Genomic DNA, 13,092 nt, shown 5'->3' with positions numbered 1-13,092 from the left:
CTTTTAAAAATAACCCGCGCATAGCACGTGTTATGATAGTGGATAATTAAAATTGAACAAACCTCTTAGCCGGCCTCTCATTCCTATTACGAATATTTATAACATTGATTTTTTGTAATATTTATAATATTAGAAGAGCAAGTGATTTTGAGCTTGGGTAGAAAAATGTGCTGACGATTCACCGGAAAACACCATAATATTGGACGCCACCATCAATTTTGCATATTGTCCCTTTACTTGGATTGGTTTCAACTTTCAATACTGCAACTCATCACCTTCTAACCTTTTTCCTGATGCCGGTTCGAATTATATTCTCTCTTCGTTGTCATTTTGTATCGCTATAATTGCCTTTTACTCAATCTCAATTTTAGGGTTTTTAACTCTCTCTCTCTCTCTCTCTCTCTCTCTCTCCCTCCCTCTCCCTCTCCCTCTCCCTCTCCCTCCCTCTCTCTCTCTCTCTCTCTCTCTCATTTCTTCATAATTTAATTTGGGGATATATTCGGAGGCTAAAACCATCTCAATTTGTTTTTATTTTTCTTAACCTCAAATGCCCTTGCTTTTATGTTTGTATAGTTTTAAAGGATCCATTTCTAAGCTTCTTTTTGTGATGGATTGTCTCTACCTCAAATTTGTTTGTAAATTGGATACAAATTAGCCAGTTAATGGATGCTTATATAACATTAGTTTTTTATGGATATGACTTGAACCTGCCAATATCGGTTTAGTCTTTTTTAGTACTGATAGGAACTAGTTTTGCTGGAATTGAACGTAGTTTGACTTTGCATTAAACAGACACATATGTCAGTATGTTGAGTACCATCACTGATTCTTATTCTAAGTGATGACATTACCCTTGCTGTAATGTATGATTTCACTTGGTATACTTGTATGCTTTCTCAAGGAAAAACGGTATGGTTGTTGATGAATGTGTTATGTACTTCAATTATGGGGGGGGGGGCTTTATTTAATCATGTTATATCTTTAACAAGACGCGTAACTATATCTCGCCTAATATAATGTTAACTAAGAATATTAGATGTTGGTAATTGGTATCTGCTGGTGGGATAAGTGTCATGGAATTTTGGCTTTTATCAGCTGCTTGTTAGGAAAGGAGAACTTTGATACAATTGGTCATGGCTGGGTTGGAAGAGTTAAAAAAGAAGCTTGTACCGTTATTTGATGCTGAAAAGGGCTTCTCATGTGGATCAACTTTGGACCCTTCTGATTCTTACATGGTACATTTCCTCCCTCAAGGAGTATTCTAGTGTGCATTTAAACATTTTTTTAGATCTAAATTAAAGAAAATGTGTTTCTTCAGCTCTCTGATGGTGGAACTGTTAATTTACTAAGTCGTTCTTATGGTGTGTACAACATTAATGAGCTCGGGCTACAAAAATGCACTTCGCGCTCAGTGGACGACTCGGAGCATGGTGAAAAGACATATAAGTGTGCTTCTCATGAGATGAGGGTTTTTGGGGCCATCGGTAGTGGTGCAAGTAGTGTTGTTCAAAGAGCTATTCATATACCGATGCATAGAATTATTGCCTTGAAGAAGATTAATATATTTGAGAAGGTATGCATATTTTATCCATCTTCCTTCCTTCTACTAATATACCAATGCAGAGGAATATTTTGATTGATAAGGATAACAATTTGTTATTGCTATTAGAGAGGACCTAAGGCAAATCAAAAATCAAGATGCAAAACAACTCACCTGTCCCATGCAGTCGGATGCCTAATCTTTCTATAGGCGACATATAACATTCCCGAGACTATTACCTTACTTTTCTAAATTTAGAGCACTATTATCCTATAGGACTAGATTTCAAACAACTTTTTAATTCATATCTATGGGATTGTAAACTCCTCTGATCAGGCATTGTCATCCTATAGAAATGTACAAGAAAAGTGATAAAAATGTAAAATTTAGATCTATGCAGTAATAGTAAACCAAGGAAAAAGAACCAGTACTATAATAGGCACACTTTGGATTCCCCCAAGGATGTTGAAACTATTCTGGGACACCATTTATTGCAACTTTTGCTAAACTTATACAGTCATGATACATCTGAGGATGCAGTACACACTAACACAATCTGTCCTAGCAAATTAGCCTAATGTCTTGTATTCAGTAACTTGTACAAATATGTCTATCAGGAGAAAAGGCAACAGCTTCTCACTGAGATAAGAACATTATGTGAGGCACCATGTTATCAGGGTCTTGTTGAATTCTACGGAGCGTTTTATACTCCTGACTCTGGGCAAATCAGCATAGCATTAGAATATATGGATGGGGGTTCCCTTGCAGACATTATACGAGTACGGAAGCAGATACCAGAAGAAGTGCTTTCTTTAATGGTTAGAAAACTCTTGCATGTAAGCATCCTTCCTTCAGTTCCGCTTGTATCTTCTTTTATCATATATGCTGTATATACTTCTTCAGTAATGTTCACTTTGTACTTAAATTAACAGGGCCTGAGTTACTTGCACGGAGTTAGACACCTAGTTCACAGAGACATAAAACCAGCAAATTTGCTAGTAAATCTAAAGGGGGAGCCAAAGATAACAGATTTTGGCATAAGTGCTGGTTTAGAAAATTCGATGGCCATGGTTAGTGACAGCTAGATAACACAATTCACTTTTACCTCTTTGTTTCTTGGGCTAACTTATTTTTATGTTGGTCACAACTTGTGCAACATTACATATTAGGCTCCTATACGAGGAAAATTTTAAACTTAAAAAATATTTTGTCTCTCAGTGTGCCACTTTTGTTGGAACTGTTACATACATGTCACCTGAGAGAATTAGAAACGAAAGCTACTCATATCCAGCTGATATTTGGAGCCTCGGTCTTGCACTTTTTGAGTGTGGTACTGGAGAATTTCCCTATACAGCTACTGAAGGACCAGTTAATCTCATGTTGCAGGTGCAGTTGATGTTATATACTGCATATATTCTGTTCAACGATGCATTCATATTTCTTGGTAATTGTGCATGGTATGTTGTCATAGCTCGATTCAGAGCATCAAGATTTCCAACTATTTTTCTTTTGTCAACACGAACTGTCTACGATATTGGAGTACTGTGATTTCTGGTATAGTTTCTTTGTTAATGCACTACACTGTGCAATCATATCTGTTATCCACTATTAATCAGTCATGTCCAAAACTTTTTGTTCATAATTGTAATAAAATATAACCCTATTCTGACTCGAAGTAATGTTGTGGTGGGTTGACTTTTACTGCCTACTCAGCATCATATTATGTTCCTCAGCAAGTGAGAAATATAAATAGTGTATTTCAGTGTCTACAGTTTTCGTTGATTTTTTTTAATTTAATAATTAACAATGCACGAAATCCATTATAACTAATAGTTTACAATTATAAATCCAGTCTAAATATAGTGTATTGAGTGGTTTTCCCACAATTTTATGAATATAGTTACGACTTGCTCCTATTAGGTTATTTATAGTTAACTCGAATGTTAAAGCTAATAATATCTTTTGATTCTAAATCTGATTTGTTTTTGCTAGTAATCAAGTAATCAATTCATGGTTTATTGGTACAGATCCTCGAGGATCCATCCCCGTCACCACCAAATGACATTTTTACGCCAGAATTTTGCTCATTTATTGATGCTTGCCTGCAGAAAGATGCAGAAGCAAGGCCAACAGCGGAACAGGTAATCAAAAGGCAGTTATAGATGTAAGTATGTAACTATATTATGCTTGTATATATATGGTGGTGGACTATTGATATGGACGTCTAAGTCAAGTGAAGGAGAAGGCCTTTACTAGTACGAGGTCATTCACAAAAACATGCACTAGTTATTGCTAGACTTTTTTACTTAAAAAAATTAACAATCTGTCTTGTGTTTAGAATAGTCATTATTGTGTTTTCATATATGTAAGACAATGAACTGAAGAAAAATAATGCAATACCCTTAACCTTACATTCTAGCTAGGTTAGTTTTGCTGAATTGTCTATGATTTGTCTCCTGCATGGACAAATGATTAGTTGTCATATATTTAGAATAATCATAATTTTGTTCTCATATTTACAAGAAAGTGAACTGAAAAAAAATAACGCAATAACCTTAACCTTACATTCTAGCTAGGTTAGTTTTACTGAATTGTCTATGATTTGTCTCCTGCATGGACAAATGATTAGTTGTCACTTTTTAATTAGGACATATTTCACGTGGCACCTGGCATATATCATATATACCTAAAAAGGTTATGTAATGAGTTCAAACTATAATCAATTCTCAGTTAATTTTACTCGAATAGTTTGTAATCTCCATTATTAAAAATTAAATATGGAAGAATTGCTAAAATGGAAATTGATTGTGTTGGTTAGCAGTTGAATGAGATGGTTAAATCTGCGAGTTACTGAAAGTGTGATTATTAGGAAGAGGGTGTGTTACGTATAAAAAGAAGGTTAGGGTTTAATTTTTTTACTTTTATTGTAAGCTGTGACTAGGAGAAATGCTGATATGTACTTATATGTTCATGTTGTTCGTGTTGGAGAGACGAAACATGGCACCTGAGCAAACATTAGTTACAGTCAATGTTTTAGGGATAAAGTTTGTCAAATTGGGATTTCGGACATTATATTTGTTTGCAGAGATGTCTAACGAAAATTGAGTTAAACAAAATTTTCTATTCTCAAGTTATCAAATTCAATCAAGTGCGGCAGGAGAATAGTAGTGACAGTTAATGAATGTAAGTTTTAAGAATTTATAATATATTCTTCATTTCATTCCCCTTCTAATTATGCTCTTCTGCTTCGTAAACTTTAGGGTTGATTTGATATCCTTTCATACCATTGTGTAGGTGATTATGTTTTGTTAAATTCTCCATTTAGGCACTTGTAATGTGCAACAATTTCTAAACAGATTTGCTGCTAAAGTGGTACCTGAAATGGTATTAAAGTTAGGCTAATCAAGAGTTCTATTAAAATTTTGTAAATATTACATGTTTAGTAGTAAGCTGATACTTGAGTACTGCCTCATGTGTTGGCGACTAGTCATATAGATTCATAGGTTTTTGCAAAGAATCTTTGGAATTTTATTGTTAGAAAACTTTTGTACCTAGACTTGTTCAATCGATATGTATGTCAACCCTGGAAGGTAGAAGCATATTATTAGAGCTAGGCAGAAAAAGAATAAGTTAACCTCCCATCACCTTGGAAAGCGTCTTAAACGAAGCTTCTCTTAATCTTTCTACAATCTTATATGAAGCTATTTACACCTACAGTATGTGAGCTGTTTCATCTTCTATATGCATAAGCAATGAAAGTGGCTACCTACTGCCAAGGTGTTTGATGCAGGACAAAAAGGGAAACAAAGAGAAGATAGATTTGAGTGAATTAACCCCGGAAATTCACTGCCCTAAGGTGATCCAACCGCAGAACCACTATCCCTAGGATTTCTCAGCCGCAAAAATAGGAGAATATGCATGGATCGCAACCCATAACAAATAATCTCAATTTCAATAATCAATCAAAGTCTTTAAATAGTGAATGATTGCATCTCCTTATATAGGATTAAATTCCTAAAATTAACCACCAAGAGAAATCCTATTAATAAAGAAAAGAAGTCCTTTTCTATATATTACTATGATCTAGAACAATGTTACGTGGTACGCGATTCGATTCGAGACGCGGTACGAATTCGGATACGCGGAAGGTTGTTTTGGATGAACCCGGGACGAGGGAACGCACGGGGACGAGGGAACGTACGGGTACGATTTATTATAATATTGCTACAACAAATGTCAAAGAAATCAAACATTTAAATTTCATAATTTTACTTTAAAAAAAATAAATTCATATACAAAGATTTAAAATAGCATGATAAATATTTTTGACGAGATAACGACTCAAAAAATAGGTATTATAAAAGAAATACAATCCTTATTTAGAAATACTATTTTTATTAAGATATGAAAAATAATGAGTGAACGATTTATTTAAAAAAATTGTAGTTAACAACTAGAATGCGACTCAATAATCCGACACGGACACGGATCGGGGTGTCTGACTCTTTAAACTTCAAAATCAATGACTCGGGGATACGTTTTAAAAGGATCGGACACGGGGATTTGGACACGGGGATATGGACAAGTAAAACTTATATAAAATATAAAGATGGTAAAAAAATAATATGTAAAGAAAAGTCAAAATTTAAATATAAAAAAAAGTAAATAAAATTCAAAACAGAAATTAAAATTTTAAAAAAATTAAATCCTAAATTAAAGCATCGCAAGTTACGGCTCATGTTTCTTTTTTCTTTCATTTTTTATCATATACATTTAAAATATGGACATTAATATAAAATGTACATAATTGTTGTGGAAGACAGCTGGCAGTCTTTTCATCTAAAAATGAACTCAAACCATACACCTGTCTACATCCATACATCATAAACCATTCACTTTATACATACAGGCCCAATATACATATACAGCCGTTACTTTTCTTCATCTTCTTTTCTAACTCTTCTTCTTCTTCTTCTTTCGTCTTCCATTGTTCATCCCTGTCATGCCTTCTTTTCCCACCATAATCTTCTTCTTCTTTTCTTGTGACGAGTCGGGGTAACTACATGGGTCGTCGGATAGGTCGCCGGAAATGACGAACCAAACACGAATTCCGGCGATCTGAGACGGAAACGAACCGTGTTCCGGGACGAACGATTTGATTCGCGATTCTCGGGACCGTACCGCGTTCCTTGTATCAATGATCTAGAATATTCCTGATACTCTATATATTTTATGTTAATAATACTAAATAAATTTCAATCAACCATATTCCTAAATAATTAATATTGAAGGTAAAATGAATACAAATTACTGTTTTAATTTCTCATTCCGCATCGGAAATCCTTGGCCTTGCCAACTAATGAGTGACAGGTCTTGTTAATATATATAGATGTGCAATCATATCAGAGTTGTGGGTTCTTGGGGGAATGCATAATGATCTGTTTACGTATTTAGGTGTATATTTTCATTTGCAATTACTGTGATTGGTTTAGTATTAAAGGAGAGAAGTGGGGAGGGGGACTGATGCAATTATAACAGTTTGGAGATATATATATAGATATTATTGTATATGTGAAACAGTCGGGCCGTTTCTGTTAATGTTTTATGTGTACTATAGTGTTCCTATCTAATTTATGGCATATATAATATCAATGCTTCTCTGTCTGCTTTTCTTAACAGCTCCTTTCTCACCCATTCGTTAAAAAGCATGATGCTGCCACTGTGGATTTAGCAGTATTTGTCCGTGGCATCTTTGATCCAACACAGAGGATGAAGGATCTGGCAGATGTAGGTTATGTCACCTTCACTAATAGATTGCTAACTAGATATTATAAGAGTGGAATATGCTGCACCTGTGTTTTCAGGTTACTTATACCAGTGGCTAAAATATAAGATATGCCGTCATCTGTCTCTGTAGTTTGTTAGGTTTCTTATACCAGTGACGAATTAAAATGTCAGAAATACCGTCATTGTCTCTGTAGTTACCCTTTGTACTATTTATGTGATAGCAGATGCTGACAATGCACTATTATTTACTTTTTGACGGACTTGATGAACTTTGGCAACACACGAAGACCCTGTATACTGAAAGTTCAGTCTTCAGGTATAATTCTGAGGAATCCAGACTAATGTTTTGGCATTGCATAATGTGATTGCTTGCATGAAATGCACTATGAAAGATAATCTAAGGTTGGATGTGATACTTTTGAGGTTAGTCTTTTGGGTCTGTTCACTTTCATCATCTCTTGCTGTTTACTAATATGTATCAGTTTCTCTGGAAAAGAATCCACCGGTCCAAATGATATATTCAAGGCCTTGTCCAGCATCCGGGCTACATTAGCTGGGGACTGGCCTCCTGAAAAGCTAGTGCACATCGTGGAGAAACTACAGTGTCGTGCTCATGGTAAAGATGGAGTTGCAATTCGTGTGTCAGGATCTTTTATCATCGGGAACCAGTTTCTGATCTGTGGTGATGGTATACAAGTTGAAGGTGTTCCAAATTTTAAAGACCTGTCTATTGACATACCTAGCCAGCGCATGGGAACATTTCAAGAACAGTTTATAGTGGAAGCAGGGGACGTAATTGGCCGCTACTTCATAGCTAAACAAGACCTGTATGTTATTCAGTAGCAACTCCTTCCCCCAAGGTCAGTTCAAATTATTTAAGCTGTCCTCATACATCCTTGTTAACCAGAGGTGATGCAGGACATTACGTTCCCCATCTAGAGGTCTACAGTAGATATGTACACATGCACTTTTGTAAAGCCCAATCAATCAATCAATGATTTCCAAAAGATATCCTATGACTGAGTCAGATGCCCATACTTCAGTTGGATCTTGGGGAGTTTCACTTGTATAATACATGATGCGGAATAAACTTCTGTTTTTGTGCGAGACTTGCTTTGTTGTAACTGTTTGTAAAGAATAATTTGTGATGCTAGCAGAATGACATGATGACTTAATAGATGGATACATTTTGTCAACTTATTTTTATTTTTGATCATTCATGATCTCAAGACTTATGATTATTCCTAAATTAAGCTTGAAAATCGGCTAAGATAATTCCTAATCTTGTCAACTTGGTTATTCTTCAGTTTCTACTTTGGATAATATATGTAATGCTGGCAGAATGACAAGATTACTTGCTTTGCTTTTAAGGGGAACTCCAATAGTTTCTTATTTTCTTTGATTGATAAACAGTTAAACACACAGCTACAAGAGTTTGCCGGTTGTTTATTGCTTCTATATAATTAAAATGATGCTTTAAAAAGAAATTAAATAACACGATGCTCTTGGCATATTTTAATACAATAAACTACGCAGGTTTCTTCTTAGAATTAAACTAGTTACCCAGTAATGTGCATAAAAATTAGGGCCTTCTATAAAATTACCATCATGATGAGAACTTTATTCAAAATCAAAATGCCAACATCTTAGTATTGTCCTGTCCAACCAATATACTGTTTCTCAGTATTAATTGCTAGTTAAAATACTATAAAATACAGTAATTCAATCTTGAAAGTAAACTTATAAAAGTAAAATAATGACAATAAATGATTTAGTTTAGATGCTGCTAAATCAAGATGTGATCATGTGAACGGTTACTCTTGTTACCATGTCATTTAAGTCCCTTTTATTCTTATAGGGGAATCATCATCTTCCAGTACCGCTGTATTGCTAAAAAAAACAAGGGGCCGGCAGATGTCAGAAGTCACCAAACTTGTTTCACTTTTCTTTTTATAGCTTGAAGCCTTGAAGGGATTAATTTACCATGAAATTGCATTAGTTCTGAAAACTATACATCAACCAATGAATCAAATTGTTAAAATTGGACTTGCTTTACATTGTCCAGATAGGAGCTAATCTGACTCCAATACCAATAGTACTGCACGGCAGAGGTGACACTAGAACTGGTCAATCTCTATGAAGTAGACAAAAAGTAATCTCGTATTGTTTTCCCTTTTAAGGAGCAAGGAGTGGACAAAACAGATGAAGGGCTTTCAAGAAAAGCTTCGGGGGTTTTCCCAAACCTTTCACCAGGTTTCCAAGTAGACATAAATCTTCCTTTCAGCTTTTTAGGGGTACTGACCTGTGGCATTGCAACACCAATTTCTAAGTTGGTCTGGTACATAGCTCCATCTTCAGGGAATGTGTCAGTTTTTAGTTTACCAACTTTTGGTTCTTCGCTGATAAAAAGCTTTCTGCATTGCATATTTGGAAGTGCCATGATTCTCCTTCTCACTGAAGATGGAGATCTTGTTTTTGAGTAGCAACTGCTTCTAATATCCCAAAATCGAATCTAACAAGGAAAAATAAACAGAGAGTGCAGAGCATGTAAAAAAGTGAAGCAACATGATTATCAACACCAACACAAGAACATGAAACATATACATTTATATATAGAGAGATATATCGAGTCAGAGTTTTTAAAAAATGTTGACAAATTACAATGGCTAATATAAATTTGTTTATGTGCTTATTTGAATGGTATAGCTCACCGTTAAATCATCTGAGGATGTAGCTATTTTTCCAGACTCGGATGGACTCCTGCAAAAGAAAAAATTATGAGTTCTTTGAGTACATTTAGTCATAAGGAACATTTGATTTTGTCAGTTATAAATGTACCAGTCTACTGCTGTAGCTTCCCCACTATGGCCTTTTAGTATAATGGGCTCTGCTTCGGGTTTGTTCACCTTAATTTGTACACACAAAGATATCAGAACATAGGTGAACAAAAAAGTAGCAAATAGGCCTTGAGGAGAGAAACAAACCTGCCATATGTAGGCATTTCCATCACTGGAACCACTGAGTACATGGGCGGCATCAGGGCTCATTGCTGACTGCAGTTTATTGAGAACAATACTATATAAATAAAAGGAAGCATTTAACTGAAACTCTACTTCTCATCATGGTAGTAAACTAGTACTTACCTTCACAAAAAATGATCCAATTTGGCATCCGGAGAAAGATTTGATAGGCCCCTTTTCAAGCTGGAGCATATTATAGAGATATATTCTGCAGTTCAAGTTGTATAAATTTAAGACAGACTTGGCCATTATTAATAAGGACTTCTATTCTAGATGAATTTGGCAATATTAAACATTAATCCACTGCTGTTCAAAGAATACGCATACCTTTTATCCATGCATGAAGCTGAAAGAAACACTCCGTTTAAGTCTTGTGACAAGCTAGTTATACCATATAATCGTCTATCCTGAAGAAATTTGTGCAAAACGATCAACTAATTTTGATGCATATATCAAAGAAAATAATGGTCTCAAGGATGACCTCAGTTAATAATTAATTACCTGAGGTTTAACGGTTTCTAATACATAATAAAGTATTATCACAATTCAATTGTGTATATATAAATATACCCTTGTGTTTTTCTGTTGTGAACCTTAAAAATAAATCCTTTAATTTAAACTGCGCTATTTAATGATACCTACATATTTTTATACCGGCCTATATTAAGTTTATCATGAACATGTAATATTGTCATTTTAAAATTGCTTATGAACTATTCCAAGTTATCAGCTACCAGCACAGAAAGTTAGATTCTCTCATTATTCTGTTTTCGCAGAAAAATATCCATCTAGACCAGTGTGGTAATTTTGTTAAACTTCTGACTTACCTTTTGAGTAGACAGTCCAGCATCCGAGCATGCCTGGGTAACTGGAGATTTAAGGCTTCTGTTGTCCCAGAACTTTACAACACTGAAACAAAGGCAAATTGTAAACTAAGATACTTGTCCATTCACCAACATAGAGATTCAAACCAAATTTACTTGTCCATCAATAGGGACCATTTTTTCTTACACACCTGTCCACTGCTCCAGCAGTAGCAATCGACATCTCATCCCTAAGATAGAGAACTGAAGTAATGCTCCTGGAAGCAGACTGTAGACAAGAATACTTTAGTGAAGTGCACAAGAAAATGAATTGGAGGTTGGAAGAGATGTTTAAGCAGAAACCTTGCCACGCCTAGCTCGCCACCCATAAGTTGAACTGTGAGCCCCAGGAACAGTCATAGTTGGTCTGCAGAAATGTACAATTGAAAACTACAATTACAGATAAAAATAAGCTTTTCGGAGAGTAGGACAGTGTACCCAAGGTCTGCCGTTTGCAACTTAGAAATTTGTAAGTTTCATAAAATCAGTAGAAATTGATAAAAAAATAATATAACTCACATTATACATATTGGTCCCTGCCCACTCACATGACATCTCAAGTCCCATAGAGCAAATGACCCATCTCTTGAACCAGAGACAACGACGTCTAAGAGAATGCAACGGATACGATTATTTCATACGTATACACACAATTGATTTCAGGATCTTTAAAAAAAATCAGAGAAGTAGAGTGGATAGAAAAAGAATAAGCACATACCATGATTGGTTGGATGAGGACAAATAGATTTTACACTTCCTGTGTGACCTATAAGCACACCAAGGCATTTCTTTTCCTGTGCATCCCACCATTTTATCTGTAGAATCCAGATACACATGTAATTATAAAGAGTTTGAGATAAATTATGAAAAAAAAATAAAACATGTTTACAGCAAAGTAACCTACACTTTGATCCCCAGAAGCTGTCAAGATACTAGTATCGTCCTACACAAGAAAATATAATCAAGATGCATGTTAATATATCAAGATATCCTCGAATTTTGTAACAAAAGAAAGTTCAACTCAGACAAACCAATTTTATAATTAAAAACTTAAAAGAGAGAGAGAGAGAGAGAGAGAGAGAGAGAGAGAGAGGGAGAGAAGCTGGCAAGTCCATTTAGCAATGTGATTGACCCCGAGAGTGCCATTAAGTTTAAGGACTCTAAAAAAATAGGAGAAGACTAAATAGAAATAGAATGACATTGACAGTAAAAGAAAAGATAGTAATGAGAAGGAAAAAAGGAGTACCTTGATCCAACAAGTGTCGAAAATAGCATTATCATGAGCTACCCATTCCCGCAGTTTAGCTTTTTCTGCAAACAAATGAGGAGAAGGAATAAGTAGTTTGGGGGTGGCCTAAGAAATGAAGCAATAGGGCAAATGCTAACCTGCATTCTGCGATGAACAAGTAAATTTAGATCTGGTGTTGTAGAAACTAACATAGCCACGCTCATCAGTCACAGCAATTATATGGGCATTTTTACTTGTCTGTAAATTCACCCAAATTTAAAATTTTAAAAAAAAAAATGTATGTAAGTACACATTATAGCAAGTGGTGATTCGATTATACCTTGCAGAAAGAGAGGGCCATTGGAGGTGAAGGTTTACCGTCATGTTGACTGGCTACAGCTCCGATTTGATTATACTCAATTGTACTTTCATTTTCTTCATATGCTCGCTTTTTTACTGGGGGGGGGGCATCAATTCATTTCTATTTCATTATCTATGTTAATTTATTGAATATAAATGATTTCATGACAAGGGGTTACCTCGAAATCCATTGAGTTCTCTGGATTTGATGTCCTTAAAATACGATTTCGATTGTGATGTCTCCATTTTCAGTATAAGCTGGTGAATATGAATGTACACAGAGAGAGAGAGGGA

At 35.1% G+C, this 13,092-nt stretch overlaps 2 protein-coding genes across 4 annotated transcripts; one reads left to right on the top strand and one right to left on the bottom strand.

Annotated features, from left to right (window-relative positions):
• The first annotated feature begins 101 nt into the window (after positions 1-101).
• Positions 102-8,550, top strand: LOC141673082 (mitogen-activated protein kinase kinase 3). Of its 3 annotated transcripts, XM_074479815.1 has the most exons (10): positions 104-299; positions 1,096-1,235; positions 1,319-1,573; positions 2,158-2,376; positions 2,473-2,610; positions 2,759-2,926; positions 3,568-3,681; positions 7,220-7,327; positions 7,552-7,643; positions 7,810-8,550. In XM_074479815.1, the coding sequence occupies exons 2-10, from the start codon at positions 1,134-1,136 to the stop codon at positions 8,168-8,170; spliced, it is 1,557 nt and encodes a 518-aa protein (XP_074335916.1). In that variant the 5' UTR covers positions 104-299; positions 1,096-1,133; the 3' UTR covers positions 8,171-8,550. The 3 variants fall into 3 exon arrangements, with proteins under 3 accessions (XP_074335919.1, XP_074335917.1, XP_074335916.1); XM_074479818.1 differs by lacking the exon at positions 7,220-7,327 and having other exon boundaries at positions 102-299; XM_074479816.1 differs by having other exon boundaries at positions 103-1,235.
• A 748-nt stretch (positions 8,551-9,298) lies between these two features.
• Positions 9,299-13,092, bottom strand: LOC141672218 (uncharacterized). Its single transcript, XM_074478763.1, has 16 exons — positions 12,978-13,092; positions 12,779-12,894; positions 12,597-12,696; positions 12,457-12,521; positions 12,115-12,153; positions 11,929-12,025; positions 11,730-11,817; positions 11,514-11,577; positions 11,363-11,439; positions 11,175-11,256; positions 10,675-10,754; positions 10,471-10,555; positions 10,312-10,380; positions 10,166-10,233; positions 10,039-10,087; positions 9,299-9,839 (listed from the first exon to the last, which is right to left on the bottom strand). The coding sequence occupies exons 1-16, from the start codon at positions 13,042-13,044 to the stop codon at positions 9,462-9,464; spliced, it is 1,524 nt and encodes a 507-aa protein (XP_074334864.1). The 5' UTR covers positions 13,045-13,092; the 3' UTR covers positions 9,299-9,461.

This window comes from Apium graveolens, chromosome 7, assembly GCF_009905375.1.
Source record: "Apium graveolens cultivar Ventura chromosome 7, ASM990537v1, whole genome shotgun sequence".
Classification (NCBI taxonomy): Eukaryota; Viridiplantae; Streptophyta; class Magnoliopsida; order Apiales; family Apiaceae; genus Apium; species Apium graveolens.
Note: the sequence above shows the minus strand (reverse complement) of the source record. Positions and strands in the feature narration are given on the sequence as shown.

Excerpts from the sequence above, each read along its gene's own strand:
- LOC141673082 (XM_074479816.1), top strand. The coding sequence starts at position 1,134 with ATGGCTGGGTTGGAAGAGTTAAAAAAGAAGCTTGTACCGTTATTTGAT. Across the intron at positions 2,611-2,758 it reads TAGAAAATTCGATGGCCATG|TGTGCCACTTTTGTTGGAAC; the intron begins GTTAGTGACAGC and ends TTTGTCTCTCAG. Across the intron at positions 7,328-7,551 it reads GGATGAAGGATCTGGCAGAT|ATGCTGACAATGCACTATTA; the intron begins GTAGGTTATGTC and ends ATGTGATAGCAG.
- LOC141672218 (XM_074478763.1), bottom strand. The coding sequence starts at position 13,044 with ATGGAGACATCACAATCGAAATCGTATTTTAAGGACATCAAATCCAGA. Across the intron at positions 10,234-10,311 it reads GAAATGCCTACATATGGCAG|GTGAACAAACCCGAAGCAGA; the intron begins GTTTGTTTCTCT and ends GTACAAATTAAG. Across the intron at positions 10,088-10,165 it reads GAAGCTACAGCAGTAGACTG|GAGTCCATCCGAGTCTGGAA; the intron begins GTACATTTATAA and ends TTTCTTTTGCAG.